The 27,190-nt window shown below is 41.7% G+C and overlaps 1 protein-coding gene across 5 annotated transcripts in view; it reads right to left on the bottom strand.

The window, feature by feature from the left end:
- Positions 1-699: 699 nt before the first annotated feature.
- mark1 (MAP/microtubule affinity-regulating kinase 1) overlaps positions 700-27,190 on the bottom strand; it is a 36,611-nt gene continuing 10,120 nt past the window's right edge. Inside the window, exons 3-20 of one of the 5 annotated variants that reach the window (XM_063492123.1) lie at positions 24,897-24,950; positions 15,227-15,275; positions 14,142-14,207; positions 13,805-13,875; positions 12,184-12,240; positions 11,841-12,077; positions 10,597-10,716; positions 9,998-10,097; positions 9,802-9,914; positions 9,512-9,716; positions 8,634-8,815; positions 8,396-8,487; positions 6,984-7,124; positions 5,132-5,383; positions 3,249-3,275; positions 2,556-2,600; positions 2,074-2,452; positions 700-1,761 (exon numbers count right to left, since the gene is read on the bottom strand). In XM_063492123.1, coding sequence (XP_063348193.1) covers positions 2,107-2,452; positions 2,556-2,600; positions 3,249-3,275; positions 5,132-5,383; positions 6,984-7,124; positions 8,396-8,487; positions 8,634-8,815; positions 9,512-9,716; positions 9,802-9,914; positions 9,998-10,097; positions 10,597-10,716; positions 11,841-12,077; positions 12,184-12,240; positions 13,805-13,875; positions 14,142-14,207; positions 15,227-15,275; positions 24,897-24,950 — 2,157 coding nt within the window. In that variant the 3' untranslated portion in view covers positions 700-1,761; positions 2,074-2,106. Of the gene's footprint in view, positions 2,453-2,555; positions 2,601-3,248; positions 3,276-5,131; positions 5,384-6,983; positions 7,125-8,395; positions 8,488-8,633; positions 8,816-9,511; positions 9,717-9,801; positions 9,915-9,997; positions 10,098-10,596; positions 10,717-11,840; positions 12,078-12,183; positions 12,241-13,804; positions 13,876-14,141; positions 14,208-15,226; positions 15,276-24,896; positions 24,951-27,190 lie in introns of all 5 variants that reach the window. The other 4 variants (XM_063492122.1, XM_063492125.1, XM_063492124.1 and 1 more) reach the window with 4 other exon arrangements.

A 27,190-nucleotide genomic window follows, 5' to 3' on the forward strand; every position in this document is an offset into this window, starting at 1 on the left:
TCATTTCTTTATATTTTGATAGGAAAGGGCAATTATTCAAACATACATGGAACTGATTATACATCAAAAATGGTTACGATTTTCAGTCCAGTTCTTGTATAATTTGGCACACTTCACCCTTCCCTAGGAATGGTTTTCTCACAGCCATCCTTCCACTGAGACCATCTCTGATCAAGCTTCAGTTAAAAGCAAATGGATCAACTGAAGGGCCATTTGAATCTCTTTGGTCCTGTGTCGGGTCTTTGCTGGATTTCTGTTTCTGTTTCTTAATGACATCACACTCAGATACTGTTAATTGGTTATAAGAAAATGTTATGCCTTCCATTTCTTTTGTCCTCCACATGTCTTAGAATATTTCAAGGCCTTTTTAAAGTCATTTTTTTCAAGCAATAACTGTTTGGGAAACATCTTATTTGTACAGAAATACTATTTTATGCCTGTCAAACTGTGATGTTTGACATCGTTCATAGGCTCTATGGTTTCAGTGTCCAAATAAGGATGGCGAAAGACCTTCAGAAAGCCTGGAGAACTACTGCTCAAGACTACTTAAAAAAGAACATCTGGCTTCTTGGATATAAAGAAATCAGTGGTGACTTGAGACTGTTGCACAGTACTGTACTTCCTTAAGCTAAATGAGGCAAACTGTCCTGAACCCTGGGTGTGTAATTATGTCAGACATGAAAAAAAATAGAAGTAAAATAAATACAAACAAATAAAATCCTTTTTATTTTCTCCAACAAAGTGCACGCCTCAAATCTACAAAGCAGCACATTACAATGTAATGGAATAAATACAATAAAATCCGCTGAAATTAAAAAAAAAAATGAAAGAAAGAAAATTAACACACAAGCAAGGAGATACACAAGTACCTGCACAATCACACTGGTGGCAGGACTAAATCAGTCTCTTTAGAAAGGCTCCATCAAAGAAAAAATAAAATGCCTCGTCGTGGCGATCAACACGTCATGTATCATCCTGTCAGGTGCTTTCTAAAGTAAACCAATTTAAACCCTGCTGTTTTTTTTTTCTTCGCAATTGAGGACTACCAAACTAACATCAAAGAAATACAGGTGCATACTCTCATGTTCATACACATCACCCTGGAAAAGTTGTGCAATTGCAGCAGGACCTCCAAATCACCAACCTACTGCAGAGAGAAAATAAAGTGAACACAATTTCAGTTTTAACTGAACTTACTACTCAAGTCTATGTGGTGCAACTTAGTGTTTTTTTCCATAGGCAAAAAAATATAACATAAAAGGCAAGGGAACAAATCCCTCAGTTTTCCACAAAATAATTTAGTGCTTTTTAAATAAAATTGAAAACACTATTTTCATATGGTGGCTCTTAAAAAAAAGAAAAGAAAAAAAAGAGAAGAGAGAAAAAAAAAAATACAGAGTGAAAGATTAATGCTCCAAGAGACATCAATTATATTAGGAAAGAACTCAAATCCCATGAAAAAAAAGACAGTATTAACAATAAAAGTCTGTACAGAACGCAAAATTAATATACAGTACAATACAGTACCTGCAGATGTTATGCATACAGTACAATTCTCTTTTTACATATGGGCTCCAGCCTGATCTATATACTGACTTAACACAGGTGGAAAAGCGTCTAGTTTAGCATACGGTAAGTTTAATGGTTATTCAGCGAGGAGAGTAGATCTTGTAGTAGGCGTTTAGAAAAAGAAGACTGAAAACATTATTGCAGGATGGTCATCTTCAGTTGCATACTGCATGTGTTACATAAATGCGTCTTCTGACGTGGAGCAGCGGGCCGATGAGAGAGAGAAAGAGAGAGACAGAGGGCCGGACGGAAGGAGAAAAAAAAAAGCTGGGTTAGCTGTTTGTTTTTTTTAATGTTTTCTTTTTTGCTATCTCTCCGTCACAGACGTTAAACTTTGCAATATCTCTCTGATCCACTACCCTGTACAGTACATTCGTGGCCAGTATTGCACGTTTACCAGCCGAGTCCACCCTGATACTGCATGGCGAGGACCGTCAGTGCTGAATTTTGTCCTGCGACTCGACACTAATCCAGTGATGAGATGAGACTGTGACCAGAGCTCACCAGAGAAAAGACTGACTGGGGCTCCATCTGCCGTCACAGTTTGAGCTCGTTGGCAATTTTGCAGGCGATGTTCTTAAAGGCGATGGACGTGCCCGATATCCTCTTGAAGCGCACGCCATTGAGCGAAAGGCGGGGCAGCTTGCACACCTCCATCTCCCACTGGACCAGATTGTCCTGGCGAGCGTCGCCGTGGACACAGAAAAGCAGGAAACGCTCGCGCTGCTCGTAGTCGCAGCTGTTGGCGTCCAGGACTTTTCTGATCTCCCTCATCATCTCCGAGGGCTCCATGGAGGAGGTGGTCTTCATGCTCCAGGTGAAACGCAGGGAGCGTGGCTTTGAATCCCGACCGCCGTCCTCCTTAGTGTCACCAGACGCACTCCTGAGGAAGAAACCATCAGGGAGAGAGTGAGAGCGGGGACAGGGGAAGTAGGCAGAGGTGGGTTTCACATTCTCTGTGAACTTGACATCTCACAAATTCTTACCTTGGTGTTTCTGTCCTGGCACTGGCCTCTCCCTCACTAGGCACCCTGAAATAAACCAGGAATAGACTTGTTATTCCCTTGGGATCATATCAACACATGCAGCCCCGCCCCGACTCACTACTAAACACCACCCCCATCATTACTGGACACAGAGGGGGTGTCAGGCATCATGCCAGGAAAGAATCCACACTCCTGGGTATCAGGGTTCAGCACACAATGAGGTGACTGTGACGGTCTTTGTTTTGAGGGTCATTCTATTATAGCTCACATTAACCAAATGCATCATCCCCTCTACAATACGCTACCTTTCCTTAATCCCCACTGATCTGCAAAGAGCGGAAAAGCGTTTCTAGACAGTCGATTCGGCCTCTGGATTTTTGCCTGGTCTTTTCTGTTAAGCTCAGCCAAAGGATGGGGGAGAATAAGGAGAGGAAAGCTAGCAACTTGAGAAGCAGATATCTGGTGGCTTAGTACAGAAGAAGCTGGTGAGCTGTGAGGTTTGTTTAAGAGGCAGTGGACACAAGGGAAGGAAATACAACTGCATAACAAAGGGTGTCAGTAGGCAAGGACGTGGTGTAGTGGGCAAGTACGCAAGGGGTTAAGGAAACACGGGCCAAGGTCATAGTGGGCACAAAGAGGTTTGGTTTATTTCGGACGGGGGTGACAAGTGCAGCAAGCGTTATGTTCTCCTACCTCCGGGTCGACCTGAAAGACAGAGCTCTAGGCGGGGAGAAAAGGAGAGAAAGCTGTGAGCCTCCACCAGATGGACCAGCGTGAAGGTGCTAACTGCTGTATGGATGACGAGGGGTGGCAGTGTGGATGTGTGATATTCACAGAGGACTGGGGGAAACTATGCAGCATTTATAGTAAACAGGCAGAGAGCGTGACGCTTCCTTCATTTTTATAACTGGAAAGTTCACATAAAGGAATCCGAACATATGTCGCAACTCCTTTAATCACTTCAGTAACTTTTACACAGAGACACACAGTATGTCCAGGGATGATTTTTATGCCTTACATGCAGGAAAATAACAGAAATTCATTGACTGGGAAATCTTTGGCTCATACCAATATTTGAAATAATAGATTTAAAAATGTTACAAAACAGATCCCATAGCAGTTTCGCTTCCCCCCCCCCCACCCCCCCACACACACACACACACACACACACACACACACCCCACACCCACCCCACACCCCACACTATCCAAGATAGTGAAGGCGAGCATCCTCTGATACAAATGTTCAGCTGCTAGGTCTGTGTATCCCTGGTAAACCAACAAGCTTGGTGTAGTTTTGTTGTAGTACATTTTGCAGACCGACAACAACATAAGACTTTGTGCTTGTCAGCCAGTGTTAGCCATCAGTTGTGTATCGAGATTTGAATGCATCTAATAATTTGTCCAATGACTGACACCTGCAACATAATTCACCTCAGCTTTACTTTTTATTTTGTTAAACTTATACAGTGACCATGATAAAGCTAACACCTGGTATTGTTAATGTGAGCCTGTTAGGATGTTTTACCAAGCCTTACAGAGCTGCTAGCATGGAAGGAGACTCAAGTCCTTTTCTGAACTGCCTTGTAATCTATTTAAAAAATAACTGTATATTAATTTGGTGTCAGACTAGAAAGAAAAGTGACTTTCTGATTTAGATAATGTACAGTACTGTGCAAAAATCTTGAGTCACTGCTCATTTCTTTATAATTTGTTTCCAAGGAGCATTTTGGTATGAATTGCCATCAATAAGTATAAAGGATGGCAGGAGAGAGTGTCTACAGTCTTCTGTAAAACATGCTGGAGTCTCCTGTCGTGGTTTGGGGCTGCATTTCAGCCAGTGGGGTTTGGGATCTGGTCAAAAATGGAATAATTTGCATGCAACAGCATCTGAAAAATGTCTGGTTGGCAGGGACTTCATTTTTCAGTGGTACAATGATCCCAAACACACAGCTAAAGAATACTTGAATAGAAAACAAAACACTGATTCAGTCGTGCATTTGCCACCTCCGAGCTTCAAACTCAACATTATTTCTACATGGCAGAAAAAAAGCAGCTAACAGCAAAAGAAGAGCTCTGAATGTCCCTCAGGAAGCCTGGAGAAATATTCCTCAAGACTACTTAAAGAAATTACAAGAAAGAGGTTATGTTGAAAAAATTAAAAGTGGTCATACCAGATGTTACTTCCATGTATGTTTGCACATTTAAGTAAATCATTGCACTTGTTTTCCATTATCCAAGCAAAATAAGAAGAAACTAGCGGTGGCTCATGACTTTTGCACAGTACTGTAAGTTTGAACACAACAAAGCAGGAAGAACGACTTCCTGATCTGGAAATGGGACTACACCAGGAGCACATGAATGTTTCTCCCTGTAGAACCTGCATTTCCCTTCAATAATAAAAGCACCTTAGCACAAAGGAAGTATAAATTAGTAAAGTATGGCTTTACTTCCTGCAGCTTTGAAAGCGTTGAGCTGTTCTCAGTCAAATATTTGTTTAACATGTAGCTCAGAGTTTGAGACCACGGTGGTACAATAACTGTTGGGTGCAACGACTCTAAGGTACAAAGCACTGACCTGCGGACAAACTTGGAGGTGATCTTGCTAATGATCCCTGTAGAGGTGCCCCTGCGTTGTTGAGCGAGAGCCCCCGTATCATGAGACAATGTGGGTGAAGCTGGAGGTCCGTTGTAGGTGGCGCTGCGGCGGTCTCTGAGCTGGGCTCCGTGAAAAGTGCTGCGACTGGTGGTACCACGGGGGAAACGGTTCTTCTCTGGGGTGCTAATACTGTGTGCAGACGGAGAGGTGGAGGGGCCGCGTGGAGACGAGCTGCAGAATAAGAAAAACGCGTTGGAGGAGATGAACATCTGGCACATTTCAGTTTGTATTTTAGAATGAAGTTATGGTATTTCGCGATGAAAAGTACATTTTTAATGCCGTTGCTGAATCTGAATGACTGTGTGAGCGTGCAGGGTAAAACAGCAGTTTGTGACCATCAGACTGTTTTTAAAGACACAGACCGTACATTTAATTGTTCCATTTGCTGAGTGAAATCAAAGCAATGAATAAAAAAAAAATAACTAAGGTGCAAAAATATATCTGTTCCAACAGATGTTTGTAATTTGTTTCTGAAGTGATGACCCAAGGACATTTGCTCAACATTGTGATTCTCAATGTTAAATGTTGAGGAGCACCTGCATGATGATCTGCGAAAATAAACATAATGATTATTTTTGTTTCATGATTATTTTTGAGCTACAGCTATCAAGGCATATACCAATTCTCACCATTTTTGGACATACATACAGCTATTGATTATTATTTCAGTAATCAAGTACTCTATCAATTATTCCATTGATTAGAAATTGCAACGTTTTGCATGTGTTTTAGAAAAAAATAATCATTTATGTGCCATATTAAATACAATTTTTAAAAGAAAACATTATGTCAAATGCAAAATTAAGTAACCACAGTACAATAATACTAAAAAAAAGGTTGTGCAGTGCAAACACCTGAAACTAAGGCATAAAATAAATACCCTTTCCTCCGGAAATAATTCTTTCTTACATTATTGAGTCAAAAAAAAAAGAAAAAAAAAAAGAGGGGGGTGGGTTGATAGTACCAAATCTCCTGAATGAGGTAGATCTGGTGTGTGTTCATGATGTGCATGTGTTTTGTGCATGTATCTGTGTGTGTTATATTCTATATTAAGTAAACCTGGAAAATATTATATTCCTAAAGCCTTAAACTAAATATGGTCTTTGCCCCCTTCAGAGTCACTCCTGCTTGCTATAGGTATCACTCCAATGAAAAGTAGGACGACTGCCGTCATCCTACAGCAAGCTGGCTAAGTTAAACATCGCGCCAGACTTTAAAAGTTTAAAAGTTAAAAGTTCATCTGTTCATCTCACTTTCTACATATGTGCTTTTATTTTAACCTCTGTAGCTCTACTGTAGAATTTATGCTGTGTAAAACAAATGGTGGTGGATGGGAGCAAAGTTCTCTTTTCTTCACAATGGCGTTTGGTTAACGAGTGCTATCAGCTTTTTCCCAGTAAAGGTTTTAAAGTTGATTATAAGAACGAGCGGTGTCGTTTTGGATGCTAGAAAAACATTTTATTTCAGTCCACGAGAGCTCACCATCACGATAACAGCTGTGTGTGCAGACCAATTCCGGCCCCACGTTAAACTGGTTAGATGGTGACGACTGAGCGCCATACAGTCATGGATTAAACAAAGCACTGAAAGTTTCTTTTATAATTGAGTTATTTAAGTTACTTGAATCTTTGCAGTCCTACTATGGAGATTTATTTTCTTCCTTTTTAATTGTAAAATTTCAAAATAAATCTGAGATTTTAAATCACCATCTTGACATTTAACTTAAAAAAAATACACCATTGTAATCTCCATCACCTACTCGACTGCTCACCTGGCTTTAAGCTCTGTGTTGTCATCGATGGGGGGCAGTGTGCTCTTTGAAGGATGCCCTGATGATGACATAGACTTGGTGTGACGAGGTCGTGTGGAGCTCATTGCAGTCGACGGGGTACTCCCTGACACCTCGGTTAAACTGGAGACCGAAGCAGAGTACAGATAAAGATAAAATGTTCAATTCACATTATTTATACAGCATATTCACAAATGTGAAACCAAAGTTTCTCATTTGTGGCTTTCAAAAAAAAAAAAAAAAAAAAAAACAGGCATAGTGATGCTCATAAGCATGGAAAAACATGCATCCACAGTGTTTTCACACCTGCCCTGCTTAAAATTAAACTATGGTTTGTTTTGCTCCTTGTCGTGGTTTGTTTGTACAGATGAGAACATGGGAATCATGCCCATAGCGGCAGGAGGCCCTGACTTACACCCAGAACACGCTGGAGACATCATGTCTCTCGGCTGGCCTTGGAACATGCTGGTGTTCCCCCAGATGAGCTAGAGGAGGTTGTTGGGGAGAGGGAGGTCTGCCCCAATGACCCAGTGCCAAATATGTGGTATAAAATGGATGGATGGATAAAAAAAGGGAGCAGTTCAGTCCCCTTTGAATAGGGTTACCGCGGCCCCCAGCCATGCCTGGGGAGGGAGCTCGAGGGAGGGCGGCTGGTGGCCAAGCCTTAGACCTAGCCCATGGAGCCCAGTCAGGTGACACCCAAAGAGAAGACATTGGCGTGCCTTCTTGTAGACCAGGGGTGGGCAATTCCAGGCCTCGAGGGCTGGTGTCCTGCAGGTTTTAGATCTCACCTTGGGTCAATCCACCTGAATCACATGATTAGTTGGTTACCAGGCCTCTGGAGAACTTCAGGACATGTTGAGGAGCTAATTTAGCCATTTAAATCAGCTGTGTTGGTTCAAGGACACATCTAAAACCTGCAGGGACACTGGCCCTCGAGGCCTGGAGTTGCCCACCCCTGTTGTAGACCCACAGGAGGTGCTGTAGGGGTCATGTGCAGTGTGTGTCAGATGGATGGATAAATAGAGAAAGAAAACCTTTAAGCTGAGCTAGCTACCAGGTGTACACTGCAACTTTGGGCTACAGCCTTGCATTCTGGGATGCAGCAGAGTACCATAGACATGCAGAGTGCACAAACTGTAGCAACTAACCATAAAATGAACTGACTGCTCACCAGCCCAGATCACAACTCTTCCATCCTGTTATTAGTTTTGTTGCTGTACCCCAGGCACTTCTAACCAATAAGCAAACTCGGCGTTCTCATGTGGTTTCTAGTGACGCATTTTAGTTCACTTGTAGCTTTAAGTGTATGTGAAGAAACCAACGCAAAACAGAGGAAAAGTACTACAGGTGTGAAAACTGATCTGTAGATTGATCTAAATGCTAGCACGTACCTGCTGTCTTTGCCATTGGGAATAGCTGAATAGCGGTCAGTGGAGGATCGTTCACACACGTATGTGTTCCTGCGAGTCATAGACCCGTTGGTCTGTTTGTGCAGAGAGACAACAACAAAAAAAAAAAAATTACTGTGAATTATATAAAAAGGACAAAACGTTTTCTTGAGTATTAAACACGGCTCTGTCAAAAGTTGTTTATTCAGGAGTACGCAGTGTACAGTGCCCACTTCCTCACCCCCACAGCACTTGTGGTTTTCTTCCTCTCCTGCACCCCCAGGGGTGAGGCGGGAACGTCTCCTTTTGAAGTGCTGAGCTCTAGTCGGCGCGCTCCGTCCCACTCCTCCCTGTGGTCACTTTCCACGCTCAAAGCCTGGCCACGCTTCGTATACGATACCGCCGGCGGCACAGATGGACCCACTAGGAGAGACGCACACACAAACACACGGGATTGGACTTACTTATGTTTAACCAAGCACGTCATTATTTCTACACCTCCAATATTTAAGCTTTCAGGAGAAAAAGAACAGACGAGGACAGTGTCAAGCAAAGCCAATCAAAGCCAGGATTTATACATCATCGAATCTGTCAGAGGCAGCATCAACACTTTGTTTCTCGAGTTATACAGATACAGAAGCCAAGGTGAGCACATATCAAGCACAGCTGTTCCCTCCACATGCTTTGAGGTGCTGCTCCTGAGGGAGCTGCAGGAAAGCAGCAAGCCAGAAGATGGCGCCAAACACAATGGCCCCACAAGACTTAGGAGGAAGCTGCTACACAACCAGTGCAGTGTGCAGGTTGAGTCACTGATTTTGAAATTTAAGTGTTGGTTCACTGTTTAGGAAAATTAGACCACATTAAGCAAACAAGTTAGTCAGTCGAGGTTTTACAGACTTTTTTTCCCCACCATAAATAAATCTGAGAGCACAAGGAATGGAAAATTCCTAAATTAGTGTCAACAGTGGGAAAATGTTTCTGTTGTAAAGCTTATTGAGGTCTATTCAGCAGTGTACACACTGGAGTCTCATCATTCGGCCAATCATCAGTGACTGAGAGTAACTTCCCTCTACACAACACGCAGCACTCTCAGAGCCGGGAAGGATGAGGTTACTTTACTTGGCTTCTCTACGACACCACCACCACCACCACCATCATCATCATCCCCACCATGATCACTGTAGCGGCGCTGCTTCTGATTGGTCGAGATGCTGCGCGTGACCTTGGGATGGGCGGGAGAAATGCTGGAGCTGTTGTTGATGTCACTGGTCGGCCGCTGTCGCTGACCCAGGATGCTGTTAGCCAGAGGCTCGCTCCCTTCGAACTGCAACGTGAAGGCGGATGTGGTCACATGACTCACTGCAGCGGTGATGTAGCCGATCAATGAGACGCAAGTCAAACAAACTCACCTCCGGGGCTTTTCTTCCCAGGAGCAGGTAAGTGGCCATGACTTCGTCATATTTTTGACTCTGCAGGGAATCGGTGATCTCATCTTTAGGGAAACCCATCGTCACCATGAGCTCTGAGTGATGGAGTCAGTTAACATTAGAGGCGAGAATCCCAGAATTTTAAATGACAAAGAATGAGATCAACACAAACACACACCTATTCTGGATGAATCACTGAAGTCCGCCTCAGGCTCGATGTAAGGTTTAAGCTCCTCCTCCTCGTGACCTACATTCATCCAGTGGTCTTTCATGATTTGCTGACAAAGAAAGAAGGCAATTAAAAGTCATGTATGTCTTCTTTAACGGCTCGTAATTAATCAGTTATACAACACGCAACAGGAATTTGACGAAAGTCTGACAACATGGTGATCAATTGTTATTATTAGTGGAGAAATCTTTACTATTGAGCCTGGGTCTGAGTGCAGGGATGATATTGACCTGTAAACAATGAGTGTCCAAACACTATTTGCAAAGGAGAAAAACTCATAATGATGAATGCACATCGTATATGGATTTTGTACACAAAATTAAGGCTTTAGTGAAATCAAATTTTAAGTCCACTCTTTGAAGAATATCATTCCTCTGACAGGCTATAAAATTAAAACCACTCTTTTGTTTTCCACCAACCAACAGTGGCGATTACCTGCTTCCATGACGTAAAGACAATATTACTCCAAATGGTTACGACTGTCTTTTTGACTACTTGCTGGAGAGGAAATAACTGTTAAGCTGCATCAATGCAAACACAGGTATTACCTCCAAACTGCCTCGTTTCACGGGGTTAAGCACGAGCAGTTTCTTTAGCAGGTTTTCACAGTCTGTGGACATGTAGAAGGGAATACGGTACTTTCCTCGCAGGACTCTCTCTCTCAGCTCCTGCACACCAAAGTCGCAGACAGACAGGAGGAGAATTTAGCAACAAAGTTTAGCAATAAAAGGAGCAGCATCATTTTTCCCCATGTAAGCCATTTGAAAGGAGCAGACCCCAGCGTAAACAATACAATCGCTCTATAATGTTGCTTATTTACTCATCAAGTGTGCACTCAGTAGCTATTTAGAGTCAAGTGGTGAATGCCAGTCAAATATTTATTCTCCTATGGCTCCGTTTTGGCTGGCTGTGTTCACATGCTGTACTTGTGGCTGTAAAGATATTGATCAATGTGCCTATAACACTGCAGGTCATTCAGCCCTGCTGTGAACATTAGTGAATCTGACTAAATTTAGTCCAAACTGTTGCTTTATTAAAGGACATGAATTCATGCGCATGTCTCATTACACACAATACACAGTAAATTCCACCTTTAATTTTTTATGGTTGAAGTAACCACCTCTTGAGCATGTGAACATCGTAAGTCTGTCAGAATGGCTCAGATTTCTTTTTGGCCCAACTTCATTTAATCAGGCTTTTTGGAGTTCAAGCTATTTCATACTCAAACAGAATTATTCAAACTGATAAATAAAAGATCTAATTACTGAAACTGTTACGGTTATTTGGACAATAAATATTTTTAATAAAATGCGCTGAAGTTCAGAGGAAAAAGATTTGCATTTGTAGTTTTACTGTTGGTTTCTGTTTTTTCTTCTTTCTATACGACTTGTCTCTCAAAAAGCTTTTCCTCAATCTCAACTGTGATGTGGACAATTACAGTAACTCAACTCGAGAGCAACACCACAGTTGTACTAACCATGACGAAACCTGGTAGAAAAATAACTCCTCCCTTTATGTACACTGTATCAGTGTTTTCTATTGTCTGAGTGCACACAACTGAGAATATCTGCAAGACCCAAGTGCAATATGATCTTAACATCAGATGATTACATAAGCATTTTATGTGAAACACACAGAGCACTTTATCGACATTTGGACAGTCAGAGGTGGAAAGTGCTCACAAAGAAAAAAACTTTTCCAAGCTTATCACCAGTTGCAACATTAAAATTTCCAAGTAGTTCCTGAGTCAATATGAACTACTTAAAAAAAAACAAAAAACACAGCTGCCCACCTTTAGGTTCTGTCCATCAAAGGGCAGTGAGCCGCTGACCAGTGTGTAGAGGATAACCCCTAGACTCCAGACATCCACCTCTGGACCATCGTACTTCTTCCCCTGGAAGAGTTCGGGAGCAGCGTATGGCGGAGAGCCACAGAAAGTATCCAGTTTGCTGCCCACAGTGAACTCATTGCTGAAGCCAAAATCAGCTATCTTGATGTTCATATCTGCATCTAATAACAGGTTCTCTGCCTGCAGTGAGGAGAAAAAGAGGCAAAGCACACCGTGGACTGTCAACACCGACAGGAAGTGACTGATGTGGATAATCGTGAGGAGAAATTGTCTCACAAACTTTCACCTTTAGATCTCTGTGTACTATCCTCCTCTGGTGACAATACTGCACTGCAGACACAATCTGAAATATTAAAAAAAACAAAACAGGCATCATGACAGTAATTAAATACATGTACAATATCATGTATATTACATAGAAATACACACAAACTGCAGCCTTTTCTTTATTGATTAATCTACCGGTTTTTGTTCACAACCGGTTTTGTTGGACTAGCTGGTGATTCTAAGGGCGCTATCACACTGATAAGCTTGTTTACTCTGGTCCAAATCAGCTGATGAGTTTGTAAACTAGCAGCTTCATCCCGGGGTTTGGTTTGGTTTCACACAGACAAAAATCCAAGTGAAATCCAAGTGAACCAAAACGCATCACAACAAACCACGTGAGAACATTCAGTGCACTCATTGGCTGGGGCGGGAGCAACAAAGGTATATACAGGAAGAAGGTGTTGGGTGAGAAAACTGAATTTACGTTCAATTCAGTTAGTTGCTAGCCCATGCAGACCTTTGCACATCTATAGTATCTTCCTGCAGTTAGAATAAAAAAAAAAACAACAACAACAACAACAAAAAACAAAACATACATTTCTATGGGATTTTTTTTTTACTTAAACTTGTAACATACACCAGGGTAGTCGGATTACGTTCACACCATAAATGAACCGTTCTGGAGTTTGTTTGGAACCATTCCAGACCACCTCCCCCCAGTTGTCACGGTGCGGTTGTTTTGTCTGATCACACCTGCACAAACTAACCGCACAAAAGGGGAAAATGAACCAGAATCAGAGTCTGATTTCCACAGGTGTGGAAACCCCCTAAATTAGCCACAGATGTGAATATAACTTAAACAGCTGTCTATCTCTTTGGGCTAGCCCTGCAAAAGACTAGCTACCTGATCAGGTGCACCTCGCCTCTCATGCTATGCCAGCTGGAAAAGGCTTCAGACCCCCCAGTGAAATTAATATTTGAATTAGCAGTATAAGATTTTTGCAGTGACATTGTTTATCTCAAACCGTGAGACAAACAAACAAAGAGAGCTTTCATGCAAGCAAAACATTTTATTAGTATTTGCACATGATCTTTAATTTTTTTTTACTTGAGTATCACTGGGCTGTTTTGAGCTTTACTTCAGGTTTATGACTTGTATTTGTGAAGTTTTTGAAAATCCTAATGTCTCTCATGCAGAGACCGCTGTTATGTGTGACGACACAGGCTTACAGGCTACACGCAGGCTAGCATGTCTAAGGATGCTAGAATAGAAACGACATCAATCAAACAGAAAACCTGCTATTATTTAAAAGAGGCCATAAACCTGCATGCACTCAGACACGTGAACACATCTGGATTTTGACCCTGTTGACGTTACACCGAAGGAAAAAAAATAAAATTGAATTCTGTTCACTTTCAGTCCAAGCATGAAGGGAAACTAGTAAATCCACAAACTACTGTAGATGCCTTATTGCTCCTGCAGCACCACTAGATGTCAGAGCAGCATCTAAAAGGAAGTTGTTCCCTCTTTCCTCTGCAGTCGGTGATAAAGCTTGATCTTGGTGCATGCAGTCTTCTCTCAAAAAACAGAGTAAGGGAATGACGACAGACGCGTGAGCGCTGCGATACTGATGACTCACCTGTCTGAACTTGGCTCTGGCCTCCTTCTCTTTCATTCTGCCGTGAGCCACTAGATAGTCAAACACTTCACCTGTAGAAAGAAGAAATATATAATTATCAATAAGTATATTGATAAAAATCACATCATAATAACCATGCACTAATGCTTGCTTTGAGGTAACCCAACAAATAACATGTTTAATATTTAATTTGAAATGGTGACTAGCTGGAGTGACAGATTTGTAAATAAGCATTTTTGCAATGAATATTAGAGTTAGACTAACACAACAGAGCGACACTCAGAAAAATTAACAAAATGTCACCTGTTTGGTGGACATGAATTAATGCTTCACTTACCACCACTGGCATACTCCATCACCAAATAAAGAGTCTTCTCTGTTTCAATCACCTCAAACAATTTCACTGCAGGAGAAAGTGGGGAAAAGGAGGCAGAGATGAAGTAAATCAAAAGCTAATTGAAGGTTGTGATTTGGTGTAAGCTGAGCTTGCTGGTCTGGTCTATCCTAATGCAATAAAACTCTTAACAGAGTCTGAATGGTGCCAGCATGGTACAAAGTGGCATTAAACCATTTGCTAACTATGCTTGTACTTTTGTACAGTCAGGTCAAGATGTGATAATTTCTTTATATTTTTCTAGGAAAATGGGAAGCAGGTTCTGCGATTTATTTAAACAAGTTCAAACATACAGTAGATAAGACAAAACAGAGTTTCTGCAACTCTAAGGAGCCTAAAAGTCAATATTTGGTATGACTACCTTCATTCTTTAACACACCCTGAACTGTAGTTTAAGTAGTCGTCAGGAATAGTTCTCAAGACATCTTGATGGACATTTAAAGATCTTCTTTGGATGTTGGCTGCCTCTTATTCTGTTTACTCTCAAGTTGATCCCACTCTGCTTTTTCACCCAGACTCTGGGGAGGCCAACATGACTGATAGTGTTCCTTTGTGTGTTTTTCTATTCCAGGTATGCTTTTACTGTATTTGGCAGTGTTTTGGGGATCACTGTCACGCTGACAAATGAAAACCTTTGCTTCAATCAGACACTTTCCAGGTGATATTGCATGGCATGGAGGAGATTTCCCTGCAGCCAATGTTCCAAGAAAAACTTTAAAAGACCTTAAGAAAGCCTAGAGAACTATTGCTCAAGACCAGCTAAGAAGAAAAGAAAAAAAACAAAAAAAAAAACAGTCTGGCTCCTTAAAAGCAAAATATAAAAAAATGAGGTGTGGATCATGAGTTTTGGATAGTATTCTAAGTAAAAGAATAATTTGCAGAAGGAAAGTACAATCTTATCAAAGTGTGAGATGTTTTTATGGATAAGGCAGTAACTTAATGGGGATCGCTTGTTACACAGTGTGCTTTCACAGGGAAATAATAATCCAAACTCACTGAGGGTCTTGCAGGTTGTTGTTTGGGCTTACCTATATTTGGATGATTCAAAATCTTCATTATTCTGACTTCCCTGAAGAGCTGTAGAGACACACAGGAACATTTAATGCACCCACAAACATGTCAAATGAAATTACAATCAATGAGCACTTAGTGTCAGCTCGGGCTCTGCTGGGAAAGCACTTATTAAGCACTGATTAGAGGAGTTAAGTGAAGGGAACTCAGCCACAATAAATTACATGCATCTACGAAACCATAAGAGAACCTGAGGATGACAGGACAACTGGACTGTGTGAAGCAACATGGCGCAGTGACAACATTGTGCTAAACCCTGCCCTACACAGACAGGGTAGAGAATTACATCTCCACCGACACGCTGCAGTCCAGCAAGCCGGCCAATCGGTTGTCCAAACAGCCAGTCAGCAGCATCACACACACAGCCAGCCACTGCAGAGAGGCAGTACACAGGCTCAGAGCCAGTCAGACATCTGCTGCCTAATGTAATCATCTTAGCATGCAAAAAAGATGCAGAAATGATGCTGATGCCTTAGTCACATAACTGTAGAAAACAAAATGTAGAAGAAGGTCCCTCTACTCCAGCCACAGGAGGATAAAGGAAAATCTAATTTCTCTGAGCCCCCCTGTGCAACATCTGAGTGATGAGTCAGAAAGCAGAATCATTTAAAACTCAGTCTTGGCACGGCTGTTTATGTCAGACGAGCTTCTGCAGCCACTTAGAGGTGCTGTTGAATCGTCTACATTCTGCCGATTCTCAGCAGAGCTCTGCTGAGGTTGTGTTTGAGTGTTAAATTTCAACGCCGACACGACTGGGATTTCACACCTGAGGCAGAGCACAGATTTTTGCCATTTGCTGGCTTCGACTCAGTGAAAACTGAGCGACGCTTTGATCCACGGTCTTTTCTAAAAACGAGGAAAAATATGTCGTTATCGAATGTGTCAAATTAAACGAAGAGAATGGATACTGTACTGTGGTGTGTGTGTCTATACGAGCGTGTTTGTTCGACTTCTTTCAGTGGCCTTTTAGGTCTTACATAAGTGCCGGGATAGTCTATGTTTCTAGGTCATCAAACACAGCTATTACACCAGTGTGAGCAGGCCTGACTCTGTGGGACCTCTGAGCCACAGTCTGGTTCAACAACATGCAGGTACTCACTCTCACTCTAATTCTTTCTTTGGGTCCCTGTCTCTACATGCTCACCTGCCTCACTTTTTCTTTCCTTCCTCTCATAACATCCAAAAAACACACCCACGCCCACACACGAATAATGCAAGAAAAAGTCTGAAGTTTTCTTAAACCTAAACAACATTTTTCCCCCCAAACAAGTGTGGTTTGAAGACTAGCATAGATTATTGCCCAGTGCCACAGAGCTCCGTTGTTGTCTAGAAACTATTAAAACCACATCAGTAAGGCACTCTGTGACATTTTCCCTCATTACAATGTAGATGGGCACTGTAGTTTATTCAGAGGCAAGCCCACACTCCTCCCCCTGCTCTAAATGTTCTCAACAGTACAAAATAAGCAGTCCAAGACAATTTTTTTGTAAATAAATCTTCATCATAAAGTTTCAAAAATGTCCTTTTCATCGTCATGTTAATGACATTTATTGACAATAGCAAAAAAAATTTAATTATATTTCATCCCTATTAAGTAAGGGAGCTTCTTTGGCGTTTCATGGCACATGACAGTAATACAGACATATCTGTATTACAGTTTTAAATTCTTGGGGGTAACTGTGACTGAGGACTTGTCCTGGGGCAACCACATCACCTCAGCTGTACGGAAGGCCCAACAGCGCCTCTACTACCTGAGGAGACTGCGGAGCGCACACATTCCCAGACCTCTGATGTTGAACTTCTACAACTGTGCCATCAGCAACGTTCTGACGTACGGATTTCTAGTGTGGTTCCCCAGCTGCACCAAGGCCGACCAGCAAGCACTCCAGCGGGTGGTGAAAGAAGCTGGCAGAATTATTGGAACGACTCTGCCAGAGATTAGCAACATCTTCCCCACTCGCTGTCTGAGGAGGGTGCACAGTATCCTGCGGGACCAACATCACCCTGCGCACCACCTTTTCCACCTGCTGCCCTCAGGGAGAAGATACAGGTCCATACAGGCCAGAACGTCCAGATTGGCCAACAGCCTGTATCCACAGGCTGTGAGGCTCCTGAACAATGCCCCCCCCCCCCCCCCCTCTGCCCCCCCCCCCCCCCCCCTCACGGATATTAACCATATCCAACTTATTAATAGCAGTGAACTGGTCTGAAAAATAGACATTTATCATATCTCACAGTACAATAATTGAACGGGTTGCACTGTTGCACTTTGTCATATTTCTCAGGTCTTTGTCTGAATGTCCCATGAACATTACCTGTCATATTCTCATGTTTTTGCTAAGGATCGTCTCATTGCACTGAAGTCACACTGGGTTAAATAGTCACACTTGGGTCTAAGGGGAATTTAGTATTTATTATTATTTGTTGTAGAAGCTCCAAACACAATTTCATTGTTCTTGACAATGACAATAAATAAATACTTGACTTGAATTTCATTTTATAGCTTTTCACCATTTTAATTATCAGGCCCAAAAGAGATGCACTGGCTAGCTGAGCAGCACCAAAAGGCCCGAAAGACCACAGAAGGCAACTAAAACGCATGCTAAAAGAATGATTTCCATTATTAAGAAGAACAACTTCTCAGCAACTAACCAAATCAAGAACACTCCTGAAAAGGCAGATGTATAACTGTCAAAGTCTACAATGAAGAGACGCCTTCATGAATGCAAATGTAGAGGATCTACAAGGTGCTACCACTGGCTACACTCAAGAACAAGAAGGTCAGATTAGACTTAGACAGGTCATACCACATGACCACATAGGAAATTTTTGTTAAACATCTTTGCATCAAAGCTGAAAGTCTGCACTTCCATCACATGTTGACTGATTTCAAATTCACTGTGCAAAAACTTTTAGCCTCTCGTGGCTTTGTACCTAATCTGTGTGATCTATTTCTGTACCATTATGAAAACACAGTTTACAGCATATTAACAGGCACAAATATAGAGTTCCTACAGACTGAGTGTATGGTGTTCACTTGTACGATATATACACTCACGTTTATACATTAATGCAACTATTTTGAGATTGACATTTTAAAGGAATGTGTGCATGCACATTTTATAGCCTGAATTTGTTATGGGACAAAAATCTTCCAGATCTGAGTGCCTCAGAATAGAAGGCTTCTGCATGGCAAGCCTTGCTCCATACTCATCATCTGCCATGTTGGCCTGAGAGGTTCCCCCAATGGTAACAAAGTCAATTAGAGTGGAAACACACTGACACAATAACCATAAGATCTACCGCACTACACAAGAATAAAAAACAAAACAACCCCCGCCCCACCAAAAAAAGTTACAACCTCCGATACACATCCATCCATGCACGTGCTTTAATATCTGATGCATTGGTCAAGACAGAAAATCTGTAATATTCTGGATGAGTGATGAATTACAGAGCCAGTGCTTTATCTCAGTCTCTTATCTCTTCCCGTCTCTGCCTTGTTCCGCCTCTCTTCTTCTCTCTCGTTTGCGTCATTGCCCTAAAGCCCCTCACATGGGAAGCACGCGTGCAGCCACTTGGAAACAAAAATTAGAACAAATCTGAGAAGGGCAGTGGAAAACGACAACAACAAACACTGTGTCTGTCGATATAAGCTCAATAAGGATGTAGCCACCATGCAGGCTGACAGGAGATAATGAGTTAGCGGTCTTTGATCCAATCTACTATTAATATCAATAATATCTACAGATGCAGGAAGGGGGGGGGGGTCACAGCCTGGCATAAAGCAGATTTTCAGGTAGACAAGGATTACAGAAAAAGCTACAAAAATAACAAATTTGCATCGCACACATCATTTGCAATGCGGTTGAATCTCAGTAGTCTGTGCCAGTGACCTACTTCCAGCCACCCAGAGGCACCCAGTCTCCCAAACTAGCCTTAATTACAGCAGTCCCTATACAGAAGGAGCAGATATCAGACTGGGAACACTTACAAGAACTGGCTGGACTATTTCAGTCACAGCAGCACAGCTGCTCATTCAACATGGAGATTATTGATAGGATGAGTAGTCTGGAAGCCTGGAAGCCCTCATCCCTCTAATGGGTACGTGCGTGCATGTTTAAAGTGCTCAAATATTACTTCAAACCACATATCAGTAAATAACCACAGCTTTCTGTTTTTCCAAGAAAGACAGTAAGAGACAAAGACAAACAGACAGGCATCACTGATATTCAGGAAACCATCCCATCCTCGACTCCCAAGGTGCTAAAACCCAACAAGAAAAGGCACACATCTTTTTCAATCACTCTGCAACTATGTGCCACTCGTTATTCATAATCCACAAAACCAAAACACACTTTCCTTACACCAAACTCATTTTAACGCTTGTCAAATATGTCTTATGGAACAGAAAATATTCACAAACATGTAAATCTGTGCCTATCTTAGCCAGCGTTTCAGTTGTGTTATGATTCACCTCAAACACAAGTGCTGCCCGTCCAATCACCTTCCGCTCATCTGAACAAGACCAAAGCTCCGCTAGCCCATAGGCTCAACAGTGTTTCATTGGCTAATGCAGAATGGCAGGCACAAGACAGACATCAACAACACCCATTTACAAGAGCTTGACCCCATAGTGAGCTTTTTGTAGAATACACAAACAGAGTCGCCGTGTATTGTTCGGAGCAGTTTCTCACACAGTCACACTCGGATATAAGAGTGAGGGTAAAGGTTGGTACTGCAGCTTTGAATCATGTTAAAAATAATAACTAGAGAAGCTGCCAGTGTTTCTGGGGTTTAATTTACCCTCTTCATGCTCTTCAGTCTTTTACATGTCATGTGTAACAGAAGAGAACCACTTGCCAATCATGCAACCTTCCATATTTCACTGACATCTTTTAAGCAATGAAAAAGAAAACAACTCTTATTTACAGATTACAAAGAGAAAGCGCTGGGATGATGGGATGAGCGCAGCGTTTCCTCGGAGGGGATTAGCGGAGAGGCCTATTTTAGGGCTAAAATGCCTAAAACCATGACAACGTCAACAACCCTGACCACAGATGACATGTGATGCATTTCCTGTGGCGAATCTCAGGAGGTGCTTCGGATGCTAAGCTGACCTCATTTCCTGTTGGGGCTGAAACCACCTCAAAGTCACATCAGGGCCAATGGGCCATAAAGAAAAAGAGTGGAGGTTCGCTGTAACCTCATGACTCATTTTGGCCTCTGCTAACCCCTCTTTAAAATCAAGTGATCGGGACACTGTGGGCTCACACAGATATGCTTAAGAAAATAAGTGTTAAAGTGCTGTATGTTTGATGTGAAATAAAGTTAATTCTACTCAGAGAGGACGAAGAGGACGCTAGCTACACTAATGCATAAATGTGTGTATAATGTTGCCAAAAATGACAAAAAAAATCTCCAGAGCTTCTGCCAGCTAGAGCCTTCTACATAAGCCAAATATCTTCTGCTTATGTCTCTGTGTGTCATGCAGGTTTGCGTGTATGTGCATGCGTGTGGCAGTAAAAGATCTGACAGGGCGATGGTTGTGCCTACAGTGCCAGATGGTGAGCCCACAGCCCGGCTCCTCTGAGACCATAAAAAGAAATATTAGTGGCATTTTGACAGGCTAACATGAAAGAGTCGCTGTTGACAGGGAGTGTAGGAATGATGTGGCCCAATCAGGCATCTCAAACCTCAGTCACCCACACTGAAACAGAGTCAGCATGAATGGCTCAAATCTTCTCCATGTTTGCCCTGATTACAAAAGGTCTAATCAACTCCAGATCAGATTTTTTTTTTTTAAATGCACTGGACAATCCTTCTCAATTCACTTATTTACTGTTGCCTCCGGATATAGTTTACTTAGCTATGCAGACCAGCATTTTAACCATGAAAATCTACATCACACAATAATCAATTTGCTGTCCAGACAGCTGTGTAGTAAAAATACAAAAACTACTATGACACCGACGTCAAAAGGGGGGAATTTGTATATAGCTGCTTAAATTTTGCATCTACTCGTTGGTGAAGGGTCATAGAGCAGCCCAAGCAGCCTCAGGCATTACAGTGAAATTCAGTCTAGACTTCTAATTTGAAGAGTGCCTCCAACAAAATCGCTTATTTTAATATACTCACTGCTCACTTTATTAGGTACACAAATTCCATTGCTCGCTAATGCAAATATAACATCATTAAATCAAATGGCAGCAACTCTGAGCATTTAGGACATTCAAACCCAGCATAAGAATGAGGAAGAAAGGTGATTTAAATGACTTTAAATGGCCAGAAGACAGACGAAAAGGGACATTCTGTCTTGAGCTGAATGTAACAGTAACTCAAATAATCACTCGTTACAACCAAGGTGTGCAGAAGAGCATCTCTGAGCGCACATGTCAGACCTTGAAGGAACTGGCTACAGCAGTAGAAGATCACACCAGGTTCCACTCCTGTCAGCTAAGAACAGGAACCTGAGGGTACAGTTTATACAGGCTCACCAAAAAATGTTTTCTGGTCTGATGAATCTCGATATCTGCTGCAGTGTTCAGAACCTAGGGTCCGAATTTAGCATGAACAAAAAAGCATGCCACATATCAGTGGTGGTGTAATGGTGTGGGGGATATTTTGTTGGCACACATTGGGGTCTTTAATACCAAATGAGCATCATTTAAACACCACAGCATAGCTGAGTATTGTTGCTGACAATGTCAACCCCTTTATGACTACAGTGTAGCCATGGTCTGATGGTTGCTTCCAGTGGGATAACGCACCATGTCACAAAGCTCAGATTTCTTGAACATGACAGTGAGTTCACTGTACTCAAAAGGTCTCCACAGTCACCAGATCTCAATCCAATAGAGCACCTTTGGGATGTGGTGGAACAGGAGATTCATGGACCATGGATGTAAATGGATGTGTGCTATCATGTCAATACAGACTAAAATCTCTGAGGAATGTTTCCAGCAGCAGAATTAATGGTTCTGAAGACAAAAGAGGGTCCAGCCAAGTGCTAGTAACGTGTACCCAACAAAGTGACCAGGATGAATATTTTGTATACCCAGGAAACACTTTTTAAGAGTGAGTTGTAGGACAGCTTGAATGAAAAAACAAATTATCATGATTGACTTTGGTAAGATCATGGTTTGTTTTGTTTTATTTTAATCTTAAGTATTGTACAGGTTTTCTTTTTTTTCTTCTTTTTTTTTTTAAACCTTAACTGTGTTTTCTTGAATTTTAATTATAACTGGACTGAAAAATAAATAAACAAACAAATGTGAACCTAACTGAACATGCGTCAGCCTGCCAGGGTGTGACTTGGGGGATTTTAATGGAGTGGCAAATAGAACAGAAACATAAAGGGAAATGCTAGATTTATTAGAAGACACAATAGAAACGCATCATAGAAAAAAAAGAATGCTTCACAACAATCATTTGATCTCCATAATCTTGTTTTCATCATCATTAAAAGCAAAAAACATGGCTGAAAATAAAATTAGATCTATGAAAAGCTCTGATAAAATGTGAGATTAAATTATCCGCACTACATATTATAGTACAGTGGTGATTTCTCATTTTTGCACTCTCGATGCCCACTTGTTATTATTTTTCCAGCCTTTCAATTGATAATCAGCAACAATACAAACCTCCAAAAAGCAGGAAACAGAGCAAATGACTGCAATGTTGCTTCTCTTTGGTTTTTCCAAGGCATTATTTGATCAGTCCAAGGTCGGAAGAGTGCCCAAGCAGAAAACTGTATATAAAAAGCGCATGTTTCCTTTAATGTATTCGTGATGGAGCTTTTACAAGGGTAGCATAGGACACTCTGGGTCAATGAGACGATCGATTCAGTCCAGGAGACGACTGCTGCATTACAAGACGAGCTTCTGCATTGCAGATGGCATATCTGTATACTATTACGGGAATCTATAGTATGGAGCAGAGGACGTGAAAATATATAACTGTGTATATGCTCCAAATAAGGATACAAAACAAGACTCTACAGTTGATACAAATACAGAACATTTGACATCATCTGCCAATGTGAACGCCAATGTACTATATGATGTAATATTAAAAACACCTTATCCCCTATATATAAAAAACCTGTATAAGTGCTGCAGCTCACATATGAAAGCCCACTGAATAATTGATCAACTGGGCTGCATGGTCATGTGATACATCTGTCCTGCTACATTCAACACTACACAGCGGACAACCCAACCCATCCGGTATGAAACTCCTCATGACCCAATCTGGCAATGTCCCAGTCAGTTTCTATGCAGAATATTAATCCACCACATACGCACAAAACAAAATGTTCATTACCCTCACTTTGTGCACAGATTAGAAACCACACAATAGGCTGCGACACAAAAGAGCTCAAACAACGAGAATTATCTCGGTCAGATTAGATGAGCGTGGAACTGAGAGCTTGAAACTCTCACAGCAACTACACACTGATTGGCTAAAGAATTGCAGTCGGATCCCATTAAGATCCAAGACAATTGCAGGAATATAATCATGTTAGAAATGCCCTGATAGGCGAAAAACCACCGTGTTTTACAGATGCCAAAGAAGGACTTCGGCAGTGAACCAGATTTGGTCTCACAATAGCCCTTTATGATTACACTCTGCTTGATTAGGCCAGCCTTCACTGACTCACTGAGTTCACTCATCTCATCTCCATTCAGACCAACATAAGGTGGAAGCAATATTTAGAAGCTAATAGCAATTATTTTGTCATTAAGAAGCTTGCAGGGGGCAACATTTTCCCACCCTGGTGGCCTACAAAGACACCATCAAGTGTCATTTATGTAGGTGTGGTTGTTATAATTGTCCATTATAATAATGAGTCAGTCAGTTGCTAGGCAATTTTTTCATCTTTTACAAAAACTGGAAAGTAAAAGAGCAGCAGCGCTGGTGAGCCGCGCTACGATAATGTCATGATCATGAAAAGAATTCCTGTCACTCAGCTGCACACCTGATTTATTTTTAGACTCGCAGTAGGTGATGTTGGCAGCTCTTGCTTTCCTTCCACATGGTCTAATCTGCGATGATGACTGTATGTGTACAGGTCTGTGCATTTACTTGGATAGCTATCTTTGTGAGGACTGGCTTAAGTTTAAAACCACTGGAGTGAGGACATTTAGGGAAAGTGAGGACCTTTTGAGCACTCCTTACCTTTTAAAACATATATTCAAAGACCTATTTGAATATTAACCTGGATTAGCCTGGTTTGAGCGCTAATAATGCAATATATGGACAAAGAGCACAAAGATAACCACGTGTGTTTAATGGGAGTCAGTAATCAGGAAACAGTCCCACAGCCTTTTTTCTAATTGGTTATGACTGCTAGACAAGGGTAAGTGACAAACAGGCCAGCAAGTGTATTTTTAGCTGCCCATAACCACAAACAACAGAGTCAGGAGTGAAGGAGGTTGCGGCTGGAGATTAAACAAGCCCTGTGGTCTCTCCTGAGTACATCTGATTACATTATGTAAAATAGCACATCCTGAGTTCAAAGAGCAAAGAACAGAGTGGGAAGAACTCGGGGAAGACTATCGGAAAAGCCCACGAACACTGTAACCAAGACATCAACGTTACCATGTGGTCATAAAACAAACTCACCTTCTGTAGGCTGGTTGGATTCAGCTGGGTTTTGTCTATTATCTTCACCGCCACCTAGAGAGAGAAAAGACAGGAAGACAGGGGAAGTAAAAGAAAGGGAGGGAAGGGGGAGAGAGAGCGGGATGCAGACAGGAAAAAATAAAAGATAACCAAGATGTCAAAGCTAATTCCAGTTTTGTATTTGTGCAGTTAAAACTCGCATTGAAATGAACTCTTATTATTTCACTATTGTGCGGTGAGGTGGCTTTGTCAAAACATGTCACAGCTGAATCATGCATTTAGCCTGAACACACCTAAAAGCTTCTCTATTCAGTAATTCATTAAGACGTGAAGCATTGACTTGCAGAGATCAAAGCAGAAATACATATTCCCTCTTGACTATGACTATACTGTGAATCAAGAGCCTTTACACACTGAGAAAGGCAACTTAAAGCAGGGAGCAAGAAAAGTTTGGGTAAATATTCTCAATTGGCAACCATGTCAGCAGTCATTTGCATCCATCTCAATAATCACCCCAAAGTGCTTGAGGAAACGGACGTAGTCTCCTCACTTTGAGAGCTCAGCAGCTTTCACTGACTATCTGTGCCATACTGCAGAGTCAAAAGCGAGCCACTATATTATCTTGAGAAGTTTTAGTTTTTCATATACTGATATGTCCCCCCCCCCACCCCCACCCCTTACCCCCCATGTAGCACACATGAAGTCATCCTGTACTACTAAACTCTCAGGTTAAACACTATTTAATGTCTGAGCTGATTGCTCACACACACACACACAAGTCTAGAAAAGTTCACAGCTGCATGTGTGAAAAAAGTGCTATGGTAAGCTTTTTTCTTGTTTTTTTATATGCGTAAATAAATAAGAATGACAGTTTTTATAGTTTAACCACAGGTAATTACCATAAAATCTTTTCTTAGCCTAACTACAGAGAGCAAAGGGGTCTAAGGATCAAACTAGTAGCTGTTTGCTGACTTGATATTTGAAATCCTTCACGAGTTTTACAGCCTCCATATGCCTCTTGAGACTCTTCAACCAACTGACAGTATCAAAGCTCTTAAACATGCGTTTGTTCCTTCTTTTTGCACTGTACTTTGTACTGAATGGATGCTGCTGTCTCAATTCAGAACTGGAAAGGAGAAGCTGCTGTTGGCCTTGGTGCTAAGATAATATATTAATAAAATGCATTAATAAAGCAAACAGAAAAATATTGAAATAACATCTGTGCAGTTAAAAATTAACTTAATAGTCTTTCAAAGTTCCACTTTCCTGATCGAATAAACCAGTAGGTTACAGAACGCTATGTTGTTTGCCCAACTTTATTGCACCAAATGGCGCATGTAAATGTACATACTTTTTATTACATTGCACAAAGTTAGCATATCACACGTATGGGGACAGAGCATGAGTCCAGCTATAACTGTGAATGCTGTCCATGGCTGCAGTTTGGACTTAACCAAAAAAAATCTGCATCTTGGATTTACACTAAGTAACAATTAGGGATGGGTACCGGTGTCCAGTGCCATGATGGCACCGGTTCTGACATAAACGGTAGTAACCAGACCGAAAAGCAGCGCACATTTCGGTGCTTTATTTCGGTGTTTTTTTGTTTTTTTTTCCTGAGCCAATTCTAGCCAATCGTTTTACGTTTCCGAGGATAGTAGGCGGGTCCAGGTACGTACGTTCTTTTAGAGCAGAGCTACAGATTAAAAATGCCCAAGGCGAAGCGGTCAAAAGTATGGCTGTACTTCACAGCAAAAGATGCAAACTCAGCAGCCTGCAACAAGTGCTTTAAGGTGATACTGTGATACTGTCAAAGGAGGTAACACCTCGAATCCGATGAAACACCTGGCGACGCATAGCGGTTTTTTTAAAGCAGAGAAATGCACCGTATTTGATAGCTTGCTGCGAGACCTCACACCGAGCACATCTACTGCGGGTGTGGTGCCTGTTATCGGACCCGGAGTTAGCAACATCCCCCAAAAACCCGAAGAGTAGAGTCCTGGCCCCTAGCCCTGCCAGTGTAGCAGAAATGATGACGGATGATGATGGCAGCAGCAGCTGTTCTTCTCTGCGTGAGTAGCTTAATGTTGTTCGTGTGTAATTCACGTTGAGTAGGCTAACCACGTTATTACATTAATGCATGTAAGGTGAACTAGCAAACATCATCATAGCTACATGCAGCTGTCTTCTTGTTTGATGGCAGATACTCCCTTCACCTTGGCCAAAAAGGCTAAAATGACCAAAGAAAAAGTGGAAAACAGTTAAACATGAGAGGTTTTTGGACCAATTTTGTG

This window comes from Pelmatolapia mariae, linkage group LG13 (assembly GCF_036321145.2).
Source record: "Pelmatolapia mariae isolate MD_Pm_ZW linkage group LG13, Pm_UMD_F_2, whole genome shotgun sequence".
NCBI classification, from domain to species: domain Eukaryota; kingdom Metazoa; phylum Chordata; class Actinopteri; order Cichliformes; family Cichlidae; genus Pelmatolapia; species Pelmatolapia mariae.